Source organism: Aspergillus nidulans, chromosome VIII (assembly GCF_000011425.1).
Source record: "Aspergillus nidulans FGSC A4 chromosome VIII".
Classification (NCBI taxonomy): Eukaryota; Fungi; Ascomycota; class Eurotiomycetes; order Eurotiales; family Aspergillaceae; genus Aspergillus; species Aspergillus nidulans.
In genome coordinates, this window is record NC_066264.1 from 2,499,491 (window position 1) to 2,513,228 (window position 13,738).

Here is a 13,738-nt window from a genome sequence, read left to right on the forward strand (position 1 = left end):
ATTAGGAGGGATCCTTGCGCCGTGGGTGTATCTGTCTCAAGACGCGCCGGAGTATAGGCAAGGCCATTTGATTATGCTTGCGTTTCTGATTTTCTCGTGGGCGATTGCGGGAAGCCTGATTACTTGGATTAAGTGGGAGAACAGGACGAGAGAAAGTGGGAAGAGAGACTGGATTCTCGAGGGATTGGGGGAGGTGCAGAGGGGAGAGCTTAGTAGTCGGCACCCGGGGTTTCGGTATGTTATTTAAGCATCAACTGAAGCTTGGTAGATATTCGAGGATATGATGAGTTCGCCTTTACCACACCTAATTGAAATCAGAGTCAGTAGAGACAATAGACTACGGATGTCTACCGATACTCATGGTAAGCCCTAATGCCGTTGGGGCTGCACAACGCGATTAGGGCTGGTCTTCAGAACCCAGAGAGCAGAATGGAGTAAGATATAAGTCATCAAAAAGAGATATAGGACTGGTTGGTATCCTTCCGTTGAGGCTCGGTTGCATCTACTAACTCCAACACTTTCTCTCTTCAAACCCTAACCCGCCGGCTCGAGTTAGGGCTTACTCGAGTTCCCTACCGACCGATCTGAGACTCGCTTGCTTCCAAACAATGGACATGTATTCTCCGCGCAATGGGTTTATTGTTGGATAAGGAAATGCTCAAAAGTATTACGACCGTCTATCACACTGTCGGGGTTAAGTAGGTATGACAGAGAAGAGCATACACCAACAGGAAAAGCACCAGATCCGAAAAAAGAAACGAAAATTAACAATTAATATATCCTATAATCGAATAGCAAGTCAACGCAATCTTCCACGGGTATATGAAAACTATTTAGATTATTTTGGCGCGTAACCCGCCGCCTCAGGCGGGCGTGTACGCCATAGACGTCGGTGCCTGGTACCCAGTCGCGGATTGAAACCGGCTAGCCTGAGCATCGAGTTCCTTCTCTTGCTGAACGAGTACGCAGCACGGGCAGCAGCAGGAGAGAATGCAGTCCTCGCCCACAGAGCCTTTGATGCCGAATTTCTCACGCATGTCGCGCCGCTTCATCATCGAAAGGACCCAAGCCAAACCACAGCAGTTGGCGAGGACGAAGAGACAGCACTATTAGATGCGGACGACCGTGATTAGAATATCTTGACATGTTAAGAAGTAGATGTGACACTCACATCGCCGTTAACATTGCTCCCATTTTTCAAAGCGGGATCCTGAAGGCGCTCGGATTGTTTGCCGTAGACCATGCAGGGGCAGCACCAGCTCATGAAGCCTAGTTAAGACGGTCGGTTAGTTTTGAGAATCGACCTGGCCATGGAATAGGGAAGGAGTATCGTACAGGTCTCGATGGGGCTGAAGCAGCCCCAGACGGAGTTGGTCCACTCGTTAGACATGGTGGTAGATATATATCCTGAAGTCTGTGTTTTCTATCAATCCTCTTTAAACACAGTGAAGGTAGGAAGAATCAGGGGCCAAACTCGAAACTCAGACAGAGGGTGCCGCCTGCACTTAAATCAGACAGCAACCAACTAAACTTTCAGCCGCTGCAGAGGCTGATGATGATCGTCACTAAGCCTTCAGGGATCGCATTCCATGATTGGATTAACCTCGTAAAAGCCAGCAAAGCCAACAAAGCCAAGTCTGAACCTGTGAGGTCAATGTGAGCCTCCCGCTGCCAGTTCGCGGTCTCTGTTTGGAGGCGGCTGAAGAAATACGAAAAGGCAGAGAAGATCGATGCCGCTCTTACTCGAAAGGGATGGCATGCTCGTATTTGTAGTTAACAGCAAGTCATGACCACCCACGTCTGGAAACCTTTGTGCAAATCCGTTTTGATGAGCGTAGAATATCACCCGATTGAGAACGCCCAGCCCAGCCTTCTCAGTCTCACAGATCGCCCACCAACACCACGAATTAATCAAGTCCGGCCCTCGACAGTCTCTTAGCCACCAGAGCCATGTGAAAGCTATTCAGTAGCACTCAAACTGGGCCTACGATGAAGCAGAAGGCGCCCCTTCTTCCTCTTCCAATCGGGGGTAAGGCCTCGCTTGACGTCACTTTGACCACACAGCTGCCAAACGCTTACTCGACCGACCTCTGCGCTCATCACAACGCAAAGGATATATTCTATAAGGCCACAGAACGACGATGAGGTATAACTGTGTTTATTTACCCAACGGGATTCAAGTGAAGGTATCCGAAGTGTTTGGAGGCTTCAAGTTCACCACAAAGGATCACGCCCAGTACAACTCATTCCCGCCAGAATGGACTGTTTGCCTTTCAACAAAAGTCGCCCGTCCTCCAAACAGCAGGGAACCCGAAACGCGCGCGTTTACCACCCCTACCCTGGAGAATGATAGGCTGTATCTGTCCTCTTTGTCCCTGCCTTCCTGTGAGGACCTGAAACCGGGCAGCGCGTCGACGAGAATTGCAGCAATGGTGTTATGGGTCACATTCTTCTGGTATTTTCAGGAGCCAGAGCCTACGCCAGATCCCTCCGAGCCACCCCATCCTTCGACTGGACCCAATCCGACCGGATCATGGCATCTGATCATCGAACCGCGCGGTATCCTGAGCCGGAAAGATCAAATAGTCAAGGTAGAACGGTTGGGCGTCTTTGCAAGTAAGGACTCTTCTGTTGGCTTGAAGAAGGATACAATAGAGCTGCCCCAGATGTTCATCAGCCAGAAAGCATTCTGGGAGCTTGACCCTAGGGTCCATCTCTTCAGCATCAGCTCGGTGATGCCGAACCCCGGAAAGTCATACCCAGCCCCATCTGGTTCACTTGATTCGCTCGGAGTAGGGTTTCCCTTCGGTGCCGGCCCTAATACATCGGGCTGTTTCATGCCTCCATACTATCCGCCGCAAGCTTTACAATATACATATACTGGAGACATTCTTCACCCACTACGCCCAAAAGCATACAAGCAAGGGGAGGTGTTTTATGTCAGGCACATTCAAAGTGGCAAGGACTATCTGACCCTTCGAGTACCTGTCTTGCCCACCACGGATGAAGCCCCAAGAAACAGACCACCAGGGGAATCGAATGGCTCCGCACCGGGACCTGACCTCTGCCTCGACTCTGAGCAAGCGAATGACTTGAGGCTAGTCCATGAATGGCTGAGGACAAGACCACAAGATACAGCTCTCCCGCGTCCGGCATCAATAGACGAGCATGAGAGTTTCCTCGAAGACCGCATGTGCAGCCAGAGTTCATTTCCCGTTATGGTCTGCTGGGACTCGGCCCCAACAGGGTACTGTGAGCTGTTTTGGGTCCTGGAGGACCCTGTTGGTCGTGTACTAGGTGATGCTGGAGGGTTCGACCGTGGCATACGATGCTTGATGGGGGATAAGAATTTTCTCGAGCCAAAACAGCTGAAGAGAAACATAAGCTCCTTGATCCATTACTGTTGGTTGCATGATCAGAGGACAGATACTGTGGTTCTCGAATGCCGTGCCAATAATATTGAGTACGCCTTGTCCACGAGAGTCTTATCTAACCCAATGCTAACATACTGCAGTATGATATCCACACTGGAGACGATCGGACTCAGCAAAGTCGACAATGTCAAGCCCCCGAGCGAAAACAACATAATTATGCGCATTCACAGGAGAGAATGGTTGGCGCCAGTCATTTAGGCTTGCCATAAACTTCAAGAACAGATAGGGTGCGATGCCTGGCTTTCCGCTCCTCAAACACGGTACACTGAACCGCTCCATCATAAGAACGGCGGATCACGTAACGATTGGACCCGGCGCCATATTTGACATTGAGAATACGGTATAGGACAGTAATGGTTGGAGGTAGAGGTAGCAGATCACAGATCAGAATGTTCAAGCGAGATGGACAACCAGGGACACTTCCTGACTCGAAGGTAAAGGATGTCTGGATAAAGCAGGCAATCACTTAAGTGATTTGTCACAGAGAGATATTGGTGTCCTAGGATCGAGTTTGACCGGGGTAGAGCGTAAAAGCAGTTACAGGAGGTCAACAAGCATGAGTCTGGAGGATTGTCGAAGTGTTCACGGCTACTGACTCAAATGTATGTAGTGCATCCGATGTCGCAGCCTTAGATATATGGCCTTAAAGGCTGCTAGAGAAGCCTAAGACAGCTTAGTGCCAGCGCACGTGAGGGCCGCGCTGACACTGATTTTTATGCAGGCCAAAACTCCGCCGCACTCCCGCCCGATAAAACCAATAGAGCTAGCTCCGGAATAACTATGTTGCTGGTGGGATCTTTCCGGAGCTCGAAAATTCCCCGACTACTACAGCAGCGACTAGCACAGTCATTTTCCATTCTAGCCATGGGTAAACGTGACAAGAAGAAGGTCAGTCATTTTGCGCGCACTTGTCTTCACACACGTTAATTCTGCTGCAGTTTGGTAAAGGTGGTGGTGGCGGTGGACGCTCTGAGCGTCAAAACTGGCAGGACATCCCGAAGACGAACGAGCGATTCGAGAACTACTACAATGCGCAAGGCTTCATTCCTGAGGAGGAGCGCGAAATCTTCTGGGAGACGCTGCGGAGGGAGCTTCCCAACAGTTTCCGCTTCACAGGATCCAAAGGGTATGCTCTTTTCATTTTTCACTTTTTTCATTTTTTATTTTTTCGAGACGTCATGGACAGCGCTGATACTTTCCAAAGCCATGCGCTTTTCGTACAGGAACGACTAAAGAACCACTATATCCCCGAAATTACTGCCGTGCAGTATGAGGGAAATAATGTCGAGCCCCCGCGTCCGGTGGAGTGGTACCCTGATCGTCTCGCATGGTCGATGACGACCCCCAAGCAGGTGATCCGCCGCTTTGCACCTTTCGCTTCATTCCAGAAGTTCCTCGTTGCCGAGACGGATGTGGGAAATATCAGCCGACAAGAGGTCGTCAGCATGATTCCTCCGCTCCTGATGGACCTGCGACCAGGAATGACGGTTCTGGACATGTGCGCTGCCCCCGGAAGCAAGTCCGCGCAGTTGATGGAGATGATTCACGCCGGTGAAGAGGAGGCAATGCTTGAGGTTGCCAAGAAGGCGAAGGAAGGAACGATCGGTCCGGAGCCGGCTGGGCCAGAAGGCCTGAATGACGACGGGCGGACGACTGGTCTGCTCATCGCCAATGACAGCGACCACAAGCGCGCACACATGTTGATCCATCAGATGAAGCGTCTCAGCTCCCCGAACCTTATCGTCACGAATCACGATGCCACGATGTACCCGTCCATCAGACTGCCGTCTAGGCCGAGTGAGGACGGCAAGCCGACCCCGAACAGGTATCTTAAGTTCGACCGCATCCTCGCGGACGTGCCGTGCACTGGTGACGGAACGGCGAGAAAGAATTATGGTGTCTGGAGAGACTGGACACCTCAGAATGGTAACGGGCTGCACATGACACAGGTCCGGATCCTTGTCCGCGCCCTGCAAATGCTGAAAGTTGGCGGTCGTGTGGTGTACTCTACATGTAGTATGAACCCGATAGAAAACGAGGCTGTTGTCGCTAGTGCGATTGAGCGTTGTGGTGGTTTGGAAAAAGTCAAGATCATCGATTGCAGCAATGAATTGCCTGGATTGAAGCGAGTTAACGGTTTACGATCATGGAAAGTGGCTGATAGAGAAAACCGTTTCTGGAGCAGCTGGCAGGAGGTAGAGGAGCACAGGGCCCAGTCGGGCATTGCTGGCCTCGGTCGGCTCTCCGAGGGCATGTTCCCCCCTATAACTGACATGCCACTTGAACGATGCATGCGCATATACCCTCATCTGCAGGACACTGGTGGTTTCTTCATCACGGTTCTAGAGAAGCAGTCTGAGATCCGTGCTAAGCCTGAGAATCCATCAAAGGCGATCCCCAAGGGCACTGTGGCTGCTCTGGCCGAGGAGCTTGATTCGAAGCAGAAGAATGGAACCGGCGAGCCTCTGGAGAAAATCGAGGCGCTAGATGATCTGGTACCTCATGACGAACAGGCCGACTTGGAGAAAGATAAGAATGCTTCTGTGGCCGAGACCACACACCAGCCTCCTTATTCTGTTACTAGTCAGGTCCCTTCAGCGAAGAGGGAAGCGGATGGCGTGGATGGTGAACTTCCCTTCAAGCGCACTAAGCTCGATAGCGGAGCCGAAGTCGTGATTGGAGACCGTCCTATTCATCAACCTCCAGCTGCCGAGGAGCCTGATGTCGCCACGTCCGATGTCACTTCTACTCCTGTCCCTACAGACACACCCCAGGCGTCAGCACCCGAGACTCAGCCCAAGCCCGTCAAGCGAAAGCCCGGCCAACCCATTGAGGAGCCTTTCAGATACTTGGACCCTAACCACGAAGAGCTCAAGCCGATCTTCGACTTCTTCGAGATCTCAGATCGCTTCCCCCGCGATCGGTTCATGGTCCGTAATGCGGAGGCGACCATGTCACGAACTGTTTACTACACCAGCGCTCTCGCACGCGATATCCTAGTCGCCAACCAGGGCCATGGTCTTAAGTTTGTCCACTGCGGTGTCAAGATGTTCGTCAAGCAAGATGCACAGCGTCTTGACGTTTGCCGATGGCGTATTCAGACCGATGGTCTACGGCTGGTCGAGCCATGGCTGGGCCCTGCTCGTGCCGTCACCCTGACCCAGAAGGAGACTTTCCGAAAGCTCCTGGTGGAGATGTTCCCCAAGGTCGACGACGGCGGCTGGCAGAATCTTGGCGAGATCGGCGAGCGCGTAAGAGACATCCCGATGGGCTGCAGTATTATCTACATCACTCCCGAAGGAGACGACAAATTCAGGTACGTGAATCACCGCCCTAATTAGAAACTACATTACTAACTTGTTCAGCGAACGAATGGTCCTTCCTCTCTGGCGATCCCTGCACTCGGTCAACCTTATGCTTCCCAAGGAAGACCGCCGGGCCCTGCTTCTTCGTATCTTCAACGACACTACGCCAGTGCTGAACACAACACAGAAACGCACCCAGACTGCAGCACAGTCCTCGGCAGCGGACGCCGTCGCTACGGAGGAAGAGGCTCTCAAAGAGGAGAACCTGATTCTCGGCCAAGACGAGCAGGAGCAGATGGATACGCGGGAAACGTACACGAAGGCGAACGAGGAAGAGGATCGCGCCAACACGACCGTATAGTTAGATTTCTTTAGACAAAAGCTACGATTGCAATTCACATGGTACTTTTGGACTGCCCGGCTGTTTCTCAGTGGAAGAATGGAGCCACCAACACAATATTATTGGCGGTCGTTCCTGCCAGTGTACCGAATGTAAACGTCGAAAGATCGTGGCTTTTCCCTTTTGTTGCTCTGTACTATCACCTTCCTGGAGTCACTCTCGAAGTCACTACGGAGTCTCTACAAGTCATTACGAAGTCACTCAGGACAGGCCAAGGTCGCCTTTTCCCTCGTCTCGAGCGTCGATCTAACCCTGGAGGGATCGGAGATGAGCTCCGACTTACTAGAGAATGGGCCGTATGATGCTCGCATTCGGTTAATTAGTACCTATAATAACAGCTGCATTGCGGTACAAAACGTCCAGCGGATAATTAGGACCGTGAGCTTCTATCCCTGCCTAATGTACCTACCGAAATGAACACAACTGCTCGTCACTGTATAGTCTCTGTCGAGACTCGAAACTGAGTCTTCTAATGTAACGGCAATGCATATTGCCTTCAGGGACCAACTGGGACGAGCGTATTAACTGCCATTTTTACTATTGCTGACTCAATTGCGATTCTCTCAAGGAGGACTGTTGAAGAGGCCGCTGGAGGAGATGCGGAGAAATTCCCCCGCGGTCGCCTCTTCTCTCTTCTCCATCTACTTTCACTCCACCTCATATATTAACCTTGGCCCGGCTTGAGCGGGATGATCTCGTCATTGGGATTAGATCGCGTCCTTCTTGTCCCGAAGCAAGGGTTCTAAACGGAAAACGATCCATACCTGCATTAATTGGACCCAGACCAGCTCAATGCAGGTGTTTACCGACGTAGTCGGACGAAATCAGCCAACCCAGTCCTGAAAGGCGGGGTTGAGGCTGGACAAGAGATAAATATGATGGACTCCCTCTGAGATCGACCATGCGGAGCCTAGCGGATTGGCCTTACCGCGAAGTCGATCGCCATGAGACTGTTGCCAGTCTGGACGGCTGCCTTGCTAGCAGCCCAGGCTGCTGGTGTTGCTCTTACCCACAAGCTCAATGGCTTCACGATCACTGAGCATCCGGACGCTGAGAAACGCGAATTGTTGCAGAAATACGTTCGTATCATTCTTCTTGTGTGCTTTAAGGGTCGTTTTAACAGATGAGTAGGTAACCTGGGATGACAAGTCCCTCTTCATCAACGGAGAGAGAATCATGATCTTTGGCGCTGAGATCCATCCGTGGAGGTAAACAATCTGACCCGTTCCGTCTAGACGCATGTACTGACCTGAAAAGACTCCCAGTACCTTCGTTATGGAGAGACATCCTCCAGAAAGTCAAAGCGCTCGGGTTCAACTGCGTTTCGTTCTACGTCGACTGGGCTCTCCTCGAAGGAAAGCCAGGAGAGTACAGAGCTGAAGGGAGCTTTGCTTGGGAACCGTTTTTCGACGCCGCGTCCGATTTGGGTATCTATCTGATTGCTCGTCCCGGTCCTTATATCAATGCAGAGGCATCTGGGGGCGGATTCCCGGGATGGCTGCAGAGACTTAATGGCACAATCCGTTCATCGGATCAAAGTTACTTGGATGCTACGGAGAAGTGAGTTTCAAGCCCTTTCGATCATAGGAATGTCTGTACTCATCCACAATAGCTATGTATCGCACATTGGCGGTCTCATTGCCAAGTACCAGATCACTAATGGCGGACCTGTGATTCTCTACCAGCCTGATAACGAGTATAGCGGGGGCTGCTGTGGGCAGGAATTTCCCAATCCGGATTACTTCCAGTATGTGATCGACCAGGCCCGCAGGGCGGGGATCGTGGTGCCTACGATCAGCAACGATGCTTGGCCTGGTGGGCATAATGCTCCTGGGACTGGGAAGGGCGAGGTAGATATTTACGGCCATGATAACTATCCGTAAGTTGTGTATTGAATGTTTCTTTGAGTGAAGCTAATGATGGCTAGGCTCGGATTTGATTGTGTATGGATATTCACCAGAAAGAATTCAATCGCTAACGGACATAGGCGAATCCTGATGTGTGGCCCGAAGGCAACCTGCCGACCGACTACCGCGACTTACACCTTGAAATTAGTCCCTCAACGCCGTATGCGCTCGTTGAGGTAAGTTCTCCTTCTCCAAAACAGATGGCTGAAGGCTAACTAGCTCAGTATCAAGTCGGGGCATTCGACCCATGGGGAGGACCCGGGTTCGAACAATGCGCCGCTCTTACGGGCTACGAGTTTGAAAGAGTATTCCACAAGAACACTTTCAGTTTTGGTGTGGGGATCCTGTCGCTGTATATGGTAGGTCATCAGCAACATATGCATAGCTAAACTAATCGTCTAAGACATTCGGCGGAACCAACTGGGGCAATCTCGGCCACCCAGGCGGCTATACCTCGTACGACTACGGCTCGCCCATTAAGGAAACACGAGAAATCACGAGAGAAAAGTACAGCGAGCTTAAGCTGCTTGGAAACTTCATCAAGTCCTCCCCGGGATACCTCCTGGCGACCCCAGGCAAATTAACGAACACGACTTACACCAATACAGCCGACCTAACTGTGACTCCATTGCTCGGGAACGGCACCGGCTCTTTCTTCGTACTCCGCCACAGCGACTATAGCAGTCAAGCGTCTACCCCGTACAAACTGCGGCTCCCGACCAGTGCGGGACAGCTGACGATCCCGCAGCTCGGAGGCTCTCTGGTGCTCAACGGACGTGATTCAAAGGTTCACCTTGTTGATTACGACGTCGCTGGTACGAAAATTCTGTACTCAACCGCCGAAGTATTCACATGGAAGAAGTTCCACGACGGCAAAGTTCTTGTGTTGTATGGAGGACCTGGGGAACACCACGAACTTGCGGTCTCCTCTAAGGCAAAAGTGAAGGTCGTCGAAGGATTGGGTTCGGGCATTTCTTCTAAGCAAATCCGCGGTGCGGTCGTAGTTGCTTGGGACGTTGAGCCTGCTCGGCGCATTGTTCAGATCGGAGACTTGAAGATATTCCTTCTCGGTACGTGGCCCAGGCAATTATGCGCATAGTGACTGACAAGTTAGACCGAAACTCGGCATACAATTATTGGGTGCCGCAGCTCGGTACAGAGACCAGCATCCCTTATGCCACCGAGAAGGCGGTTGCTGCATCTGTTATCGTTAAAGCCGGTTACCTCGTCCGCACTGCTTATGTCAAAGGCCGTGATCTTCACCTTACAGCCGACTTCAATGCCACCACACCGGTCGAGGTAATCGGGGCACCAAAGACTGCAGAGAATCTCTTCATCAACGGCAAGAAAGCCCATCACACAGTTGACAAGAACGGGATCTGGAGCACAGAAGTTGGTTACTCGCCTCCAAAGATCGTTCTCCCCGTGCTAGAGGACCTGAAGTGGAAATCTATCGACACCCTTCCGGAGATACAACCCTCGTATGACGACTCTCCCTGGCCCGACGCCAATCTTCCTACCAAGAACACAATCTACCCTCTCAGAACTCCAACTTCCCTTTATGCCAGCGACTACGGCTTCCACACAGGATACCTTCTCTTCCGAGGCCACTTCACCGCAAATGGCCGGGAAAGCAACTTCTCCATCCAGACCCAAGGCGGACAAGCCTTTGGCTCGTCCGTCTGGCTAAGCGGTACTTACCTAGGATCCTGGACCGGTGATAATGACTACCAAGATTACAATGCAACCTATACCCTTCCCTCTCTTAAAGCAGGAAAAGAATACGTGTTTACTGTGGTGGTTGACAACATGGGCTTGAATGAGAACTGGATCGTTGGTCAAGACGAGATGAAAAAGCCCCGCGGGATACTTAACTACGAACTCAGCGGCCACGAAGCCAGCGACATAACCTGGAAACTAACCGGCAACTTTGGCGGCGAGGACTACGTCGATAAAGTACGCGGTCCGCTGAACGAGGGCGGGCTGTACGCCGAGCGCCACGGATACCACCAGCCCTACCCGCCGACAAAATCCAAGGATTGGAAATCATCCACTCCCCTCACCGGCCTCTCGAAGCCCGGAATAAGCTTTTACACAGCGTCATTCGACCTAGATATCAAGTCTGGTTGGGACGTTCCCATATATTTCGAGTTCGGAAACAGCACAACCCCTGCCCCAGCGTACAGAGTGCAGTTATATGTGAACGGGTGGCAGTACGGCAAGTACGTGAATAATATCGGACCGCAGACGAGATTCCCCGTTCCTGAAGGGATATTGAATTATAAAGGAACGAACTGGGTTGCTGTGACGCTTTGGGCGTTGGAGGGTAGCGGTGCGAAATTGGATAGCTTTAAGTTGGTGCATGGAATACCGGTTCGGACAGCTTTGGATGTTGAGGGTGTTGAGCTCCCACGTTATCAGTCTAGGAAGGGTGTCTATTAGGGTTTACTGTAGAATTTAGTAGTAGAGTGATGGAATGAACGGTGAAGTGAGAGTGTATTAAGGCCGGATACGTAGATCGACCCGAAGATAGAGATGAAGTGGTGTAGAGCAGGGATCCGGGGCCATCCCAGCCACCGAATAAAACCAGCACAAAAGCGCATATAACCAACCACGCCCCCGATTCCAATCTTAGTATCACCCCATCATTCCGAGTCAAACACACTTCATGTTTCAAACACAATAATCCAAGAGAAAAGAAGCTCAAACACAAACCATGCCACGACATACACCTGCATCAAGGCAGACAAAACCCTAACTACAACCATTCGATAAAAAGTCACATCAAACGGACAAACGCAAACGCCATGCCGCCTCCACCGCTGCAGCTCCACCCGCGCCCTCACACAGACACATCCACATCCAACCACCCCAGTCTCAAGCTCAACCTCGTCCCCCGTGGTAACGACAACGAAGCAACACACATAACCAACAGCGCCATCTCCATTCCCTCGACCTACGGCCGGACAACCAACCCACCAAACCCAGGCGTCGTAGTCGGCGCGACCCTCGGCGCAGTCGCCGGCTTCTTATTACTCCTCTACCTGCTCTACCTCTCTCTCACATCTGGCCGACGCTTCAGTCCGTCCACGATCGCCGCTACCTCTACCACACCCTCTGAAATCGTGGATGTAGGGTTTCGGAATCGACGCGGACCGGGGCCGAGATCAGGTCTGGGTTCACGGAGAAGACGGGCGGATGAGATTATTGTTGAGGAGGATTTGACGAGTCATTCGCATTCTCATGGCCTTGGCGATGAGGGAGGTGTGGTGGAGGTTATCGAAGAGGAGAGCGTGGTGGACCCGCCACCTAGTTCGAGATACCGGAGTCGATCGAGAAGTAGTAGTGAGACGAGGAGTCGGAATGATCGGTATAGGAGGGGAGGGAGCGAGTTTAGTGGGAGGTCTTGATTGTCTATCTCGTTGAATGTTGTGTTTGGCTTGATTCAATTGTGTGGTAAAGTGCTTTTTTTTTCTGGACGGGAAAGTGCGACTGATTTACGACGCCATGCGATGCGATGCCCAGGTTGTTATGGATGTTACGATATGATACCATTTATGATTGTTAATGATAATGAGATGAATTGAGGACCTCACCCAGCTACAGGGCGACCTTGAGCTAGGGACGGAGCTGCAGAAAGATTTAAAAATGCAAAGATATCGATATTGGCTCCTGACCCGCAAACTGACTTCTCAGACTGAAACCCAGCGAAACATCATGTATACCCAGTAGAATCAATCCCAGCCATGCGCCAAACATAAAAGAGATGAATACAAAGAACCCAAGCGGGCGAACGAAAAAAACTTCGCGCGGCAGGCCCAGTCGAGCGAAGGTCGCACCATCAGGAGGTAGTATCGCACCGAGTTCGGCCCCCGCCATTGCACACCATCATCCGCGGTTTAGAAAAGGATATCCAAGCAGCAACAGCACGCCAAACCCGCCAGTAACCCGGCACATATCCCACTCCCGCCACCGCCCCCGCGCTGCTCCTCCGCATAATAACCTTGCTGCGGTGGGTATCCGCCATTCGGCGGATAGTACATCGGCTGTTGCTGCGGCGGATATCCCTGCGGCGGAGGCGTCGGGTACCCGTATGGTGGTTGGCCTTGGCCATATTGTTGCGGAGGGGGAGAAGCACCGTAGTAGTCTTGTCCAGCGCCCGGTGGAGGAGTCGGGTGGGCGTAGGGGTCGTGGACCGGAGCTGGGTAGGAAGGAGGTGGGCCGTCCTAGTGTGAGAAGAATGTTAGTGAGTGGGCTTCGTTTTGGATACTGTATACGGCAACGCAGACGTACAGGTTTGTTGTAGGACATTTTCGACAGTGGTGTGGATGGGTTCGAGCGAGTGAGATGGAGTTGAAGAGTTGTTGGGAGTGGCGGAGATGCGAAGCGCAAGGGGTGAGATTGGCGCCGAGTTCCGATTTGAGCCGGGTTATCCTGCTAGCGCTGTCGGACGTAGTAGAGAAGGCCAACAGAGATGTTTGAATTAATGTATTATCGATAGAGACGGACTACGTGATGGAAAGTGTATGAAAGACTGGGGAGGGGAGGGATGGAAGAAGAGAGAACGAGCCGAGATAGCAGCGTTAAAGTGAAAAACAGCTCGTTCGTACACTACTAGCAGGGACTTGGCGCCACGGTTCAGGTTAGGCAACGCTATTCACTTGTCGAAATTGGTATTGAGGGAAGCATTAA

The 13,738-nt window shown here is 51.8% G+C and overlaps 6 protein-coding genes across 6 annotated transcripts, besides 1 other annotated feature; 4 read left to right on the forward strand and 2 right to left on the reverse strand.

Moving 5' to 3' along the window:
• Positions 1-13,738: part of a sequence feature (contig 1.12 753..174100(-1)) that runs on past both edges of the window.
• ANIA_00759 (PLAC8 family protein) lies at positions 864-1,390 on the reverse strand (the record flags this gene model as incomplete). Its single annotated transcript, XM_653271.1, has 3 exons — positions 864-1,106; positions 1,172-1,269; positions 1,336-1,390. 3 exons carry the CDS (start codon positions 1,388-1,390, stop codon positions 864-866), a joined length of 396 nt encoding a protein of 131 aa, XP_658363.1.
• ANIA_00758 (uncharacterized protein) lies at positions 1,990-3,632 on the forward strand (the record flags this gene model as incomplete). The annotated part of the gene is made up of 2 exons (XM_653270.1): positions 1,990-2,029; positions 2,182-3,632. 2 exons carry the CDS (start codon positions 1,990-1,992, stop codon positions 3,630-3,632), a joined length of 1,491 nt encoding a protein of 496 aa, XP_658362.1.
• On the forward strand, positions 4,215-7,441 carry ANIA_00757 (tRNA (cytosine-C5-)-methyltransferase; the record flags this gene model as incomplete). Its single annotated transcript, XM_050613315.1, has 5 exons — positions 4,215-4,322; positions 4,373-4,560; positions 4,639-6,750; positions 6,800-7,094; positions 7,172-7,441. The coding sequence occupies 5 exons, from the start codon at positions 4,215-4,217 to the stop codon at positions 7,439-7,441; spliced, it is 2,973 nt and encodes a 990-aa protein (XP_050469141.1).
• On the forward strand, positions 8,084-11,488 carry ANIA_00756 (protein lacA; the record flags this gene model as incomplete). The annotated part of the gene is made up of 8 exons (XM_653268.1): positions 8,084-8,236; positions 8,271-8,347; positions 8,397-8,699; positions 8,752-9,018; positions 9,195-9,222; positions 9,271-9,405; positions 9,450-10,116; positions 10,161-11,488. 8 exons carry the CDS (start codon positions 8,084-8,086, stop codon positions 11,486-11,488), a joined length of 2,958 nt encoding a protein of 985 aa, XP_658360.1.
• On the forward strand, positions 11,854-12,456 carry ANIA_00755 (uncharacterized protein; the record flags this gene model as incomplete). The annotated part of the gene is made up of 1 exon (XM_653267.1): positions 11,854-12,456. The coding sequence occupies one exon, from the start codon at positions 11,854-11,856 to the stop codon at positions 12,454-12,456; it is 603 nt and encodes a 200-aa protein (XP_658359.1).
• ANIA_00754 (uncharacterized protein) lies at positions 12,713-13,708 on the reverse strand. The gene is made up of 2 exons (XM_653266.2): positions 13,340-13,708; positions 12,713-13,272 (listed from the first exon to the last, which is right to left on the reverse strand). The coding sequence occupies exons 1-2, from the start codon at positions 13,355-13,357 to the stop codon at positions 12,946-12,948; spliced, it is 345 nt and encodes a 114-aa protein (XP_658358.1). The 5' UTR covers positions 13,358-13,708; the 3' UTR covers positions 12,713-12,945.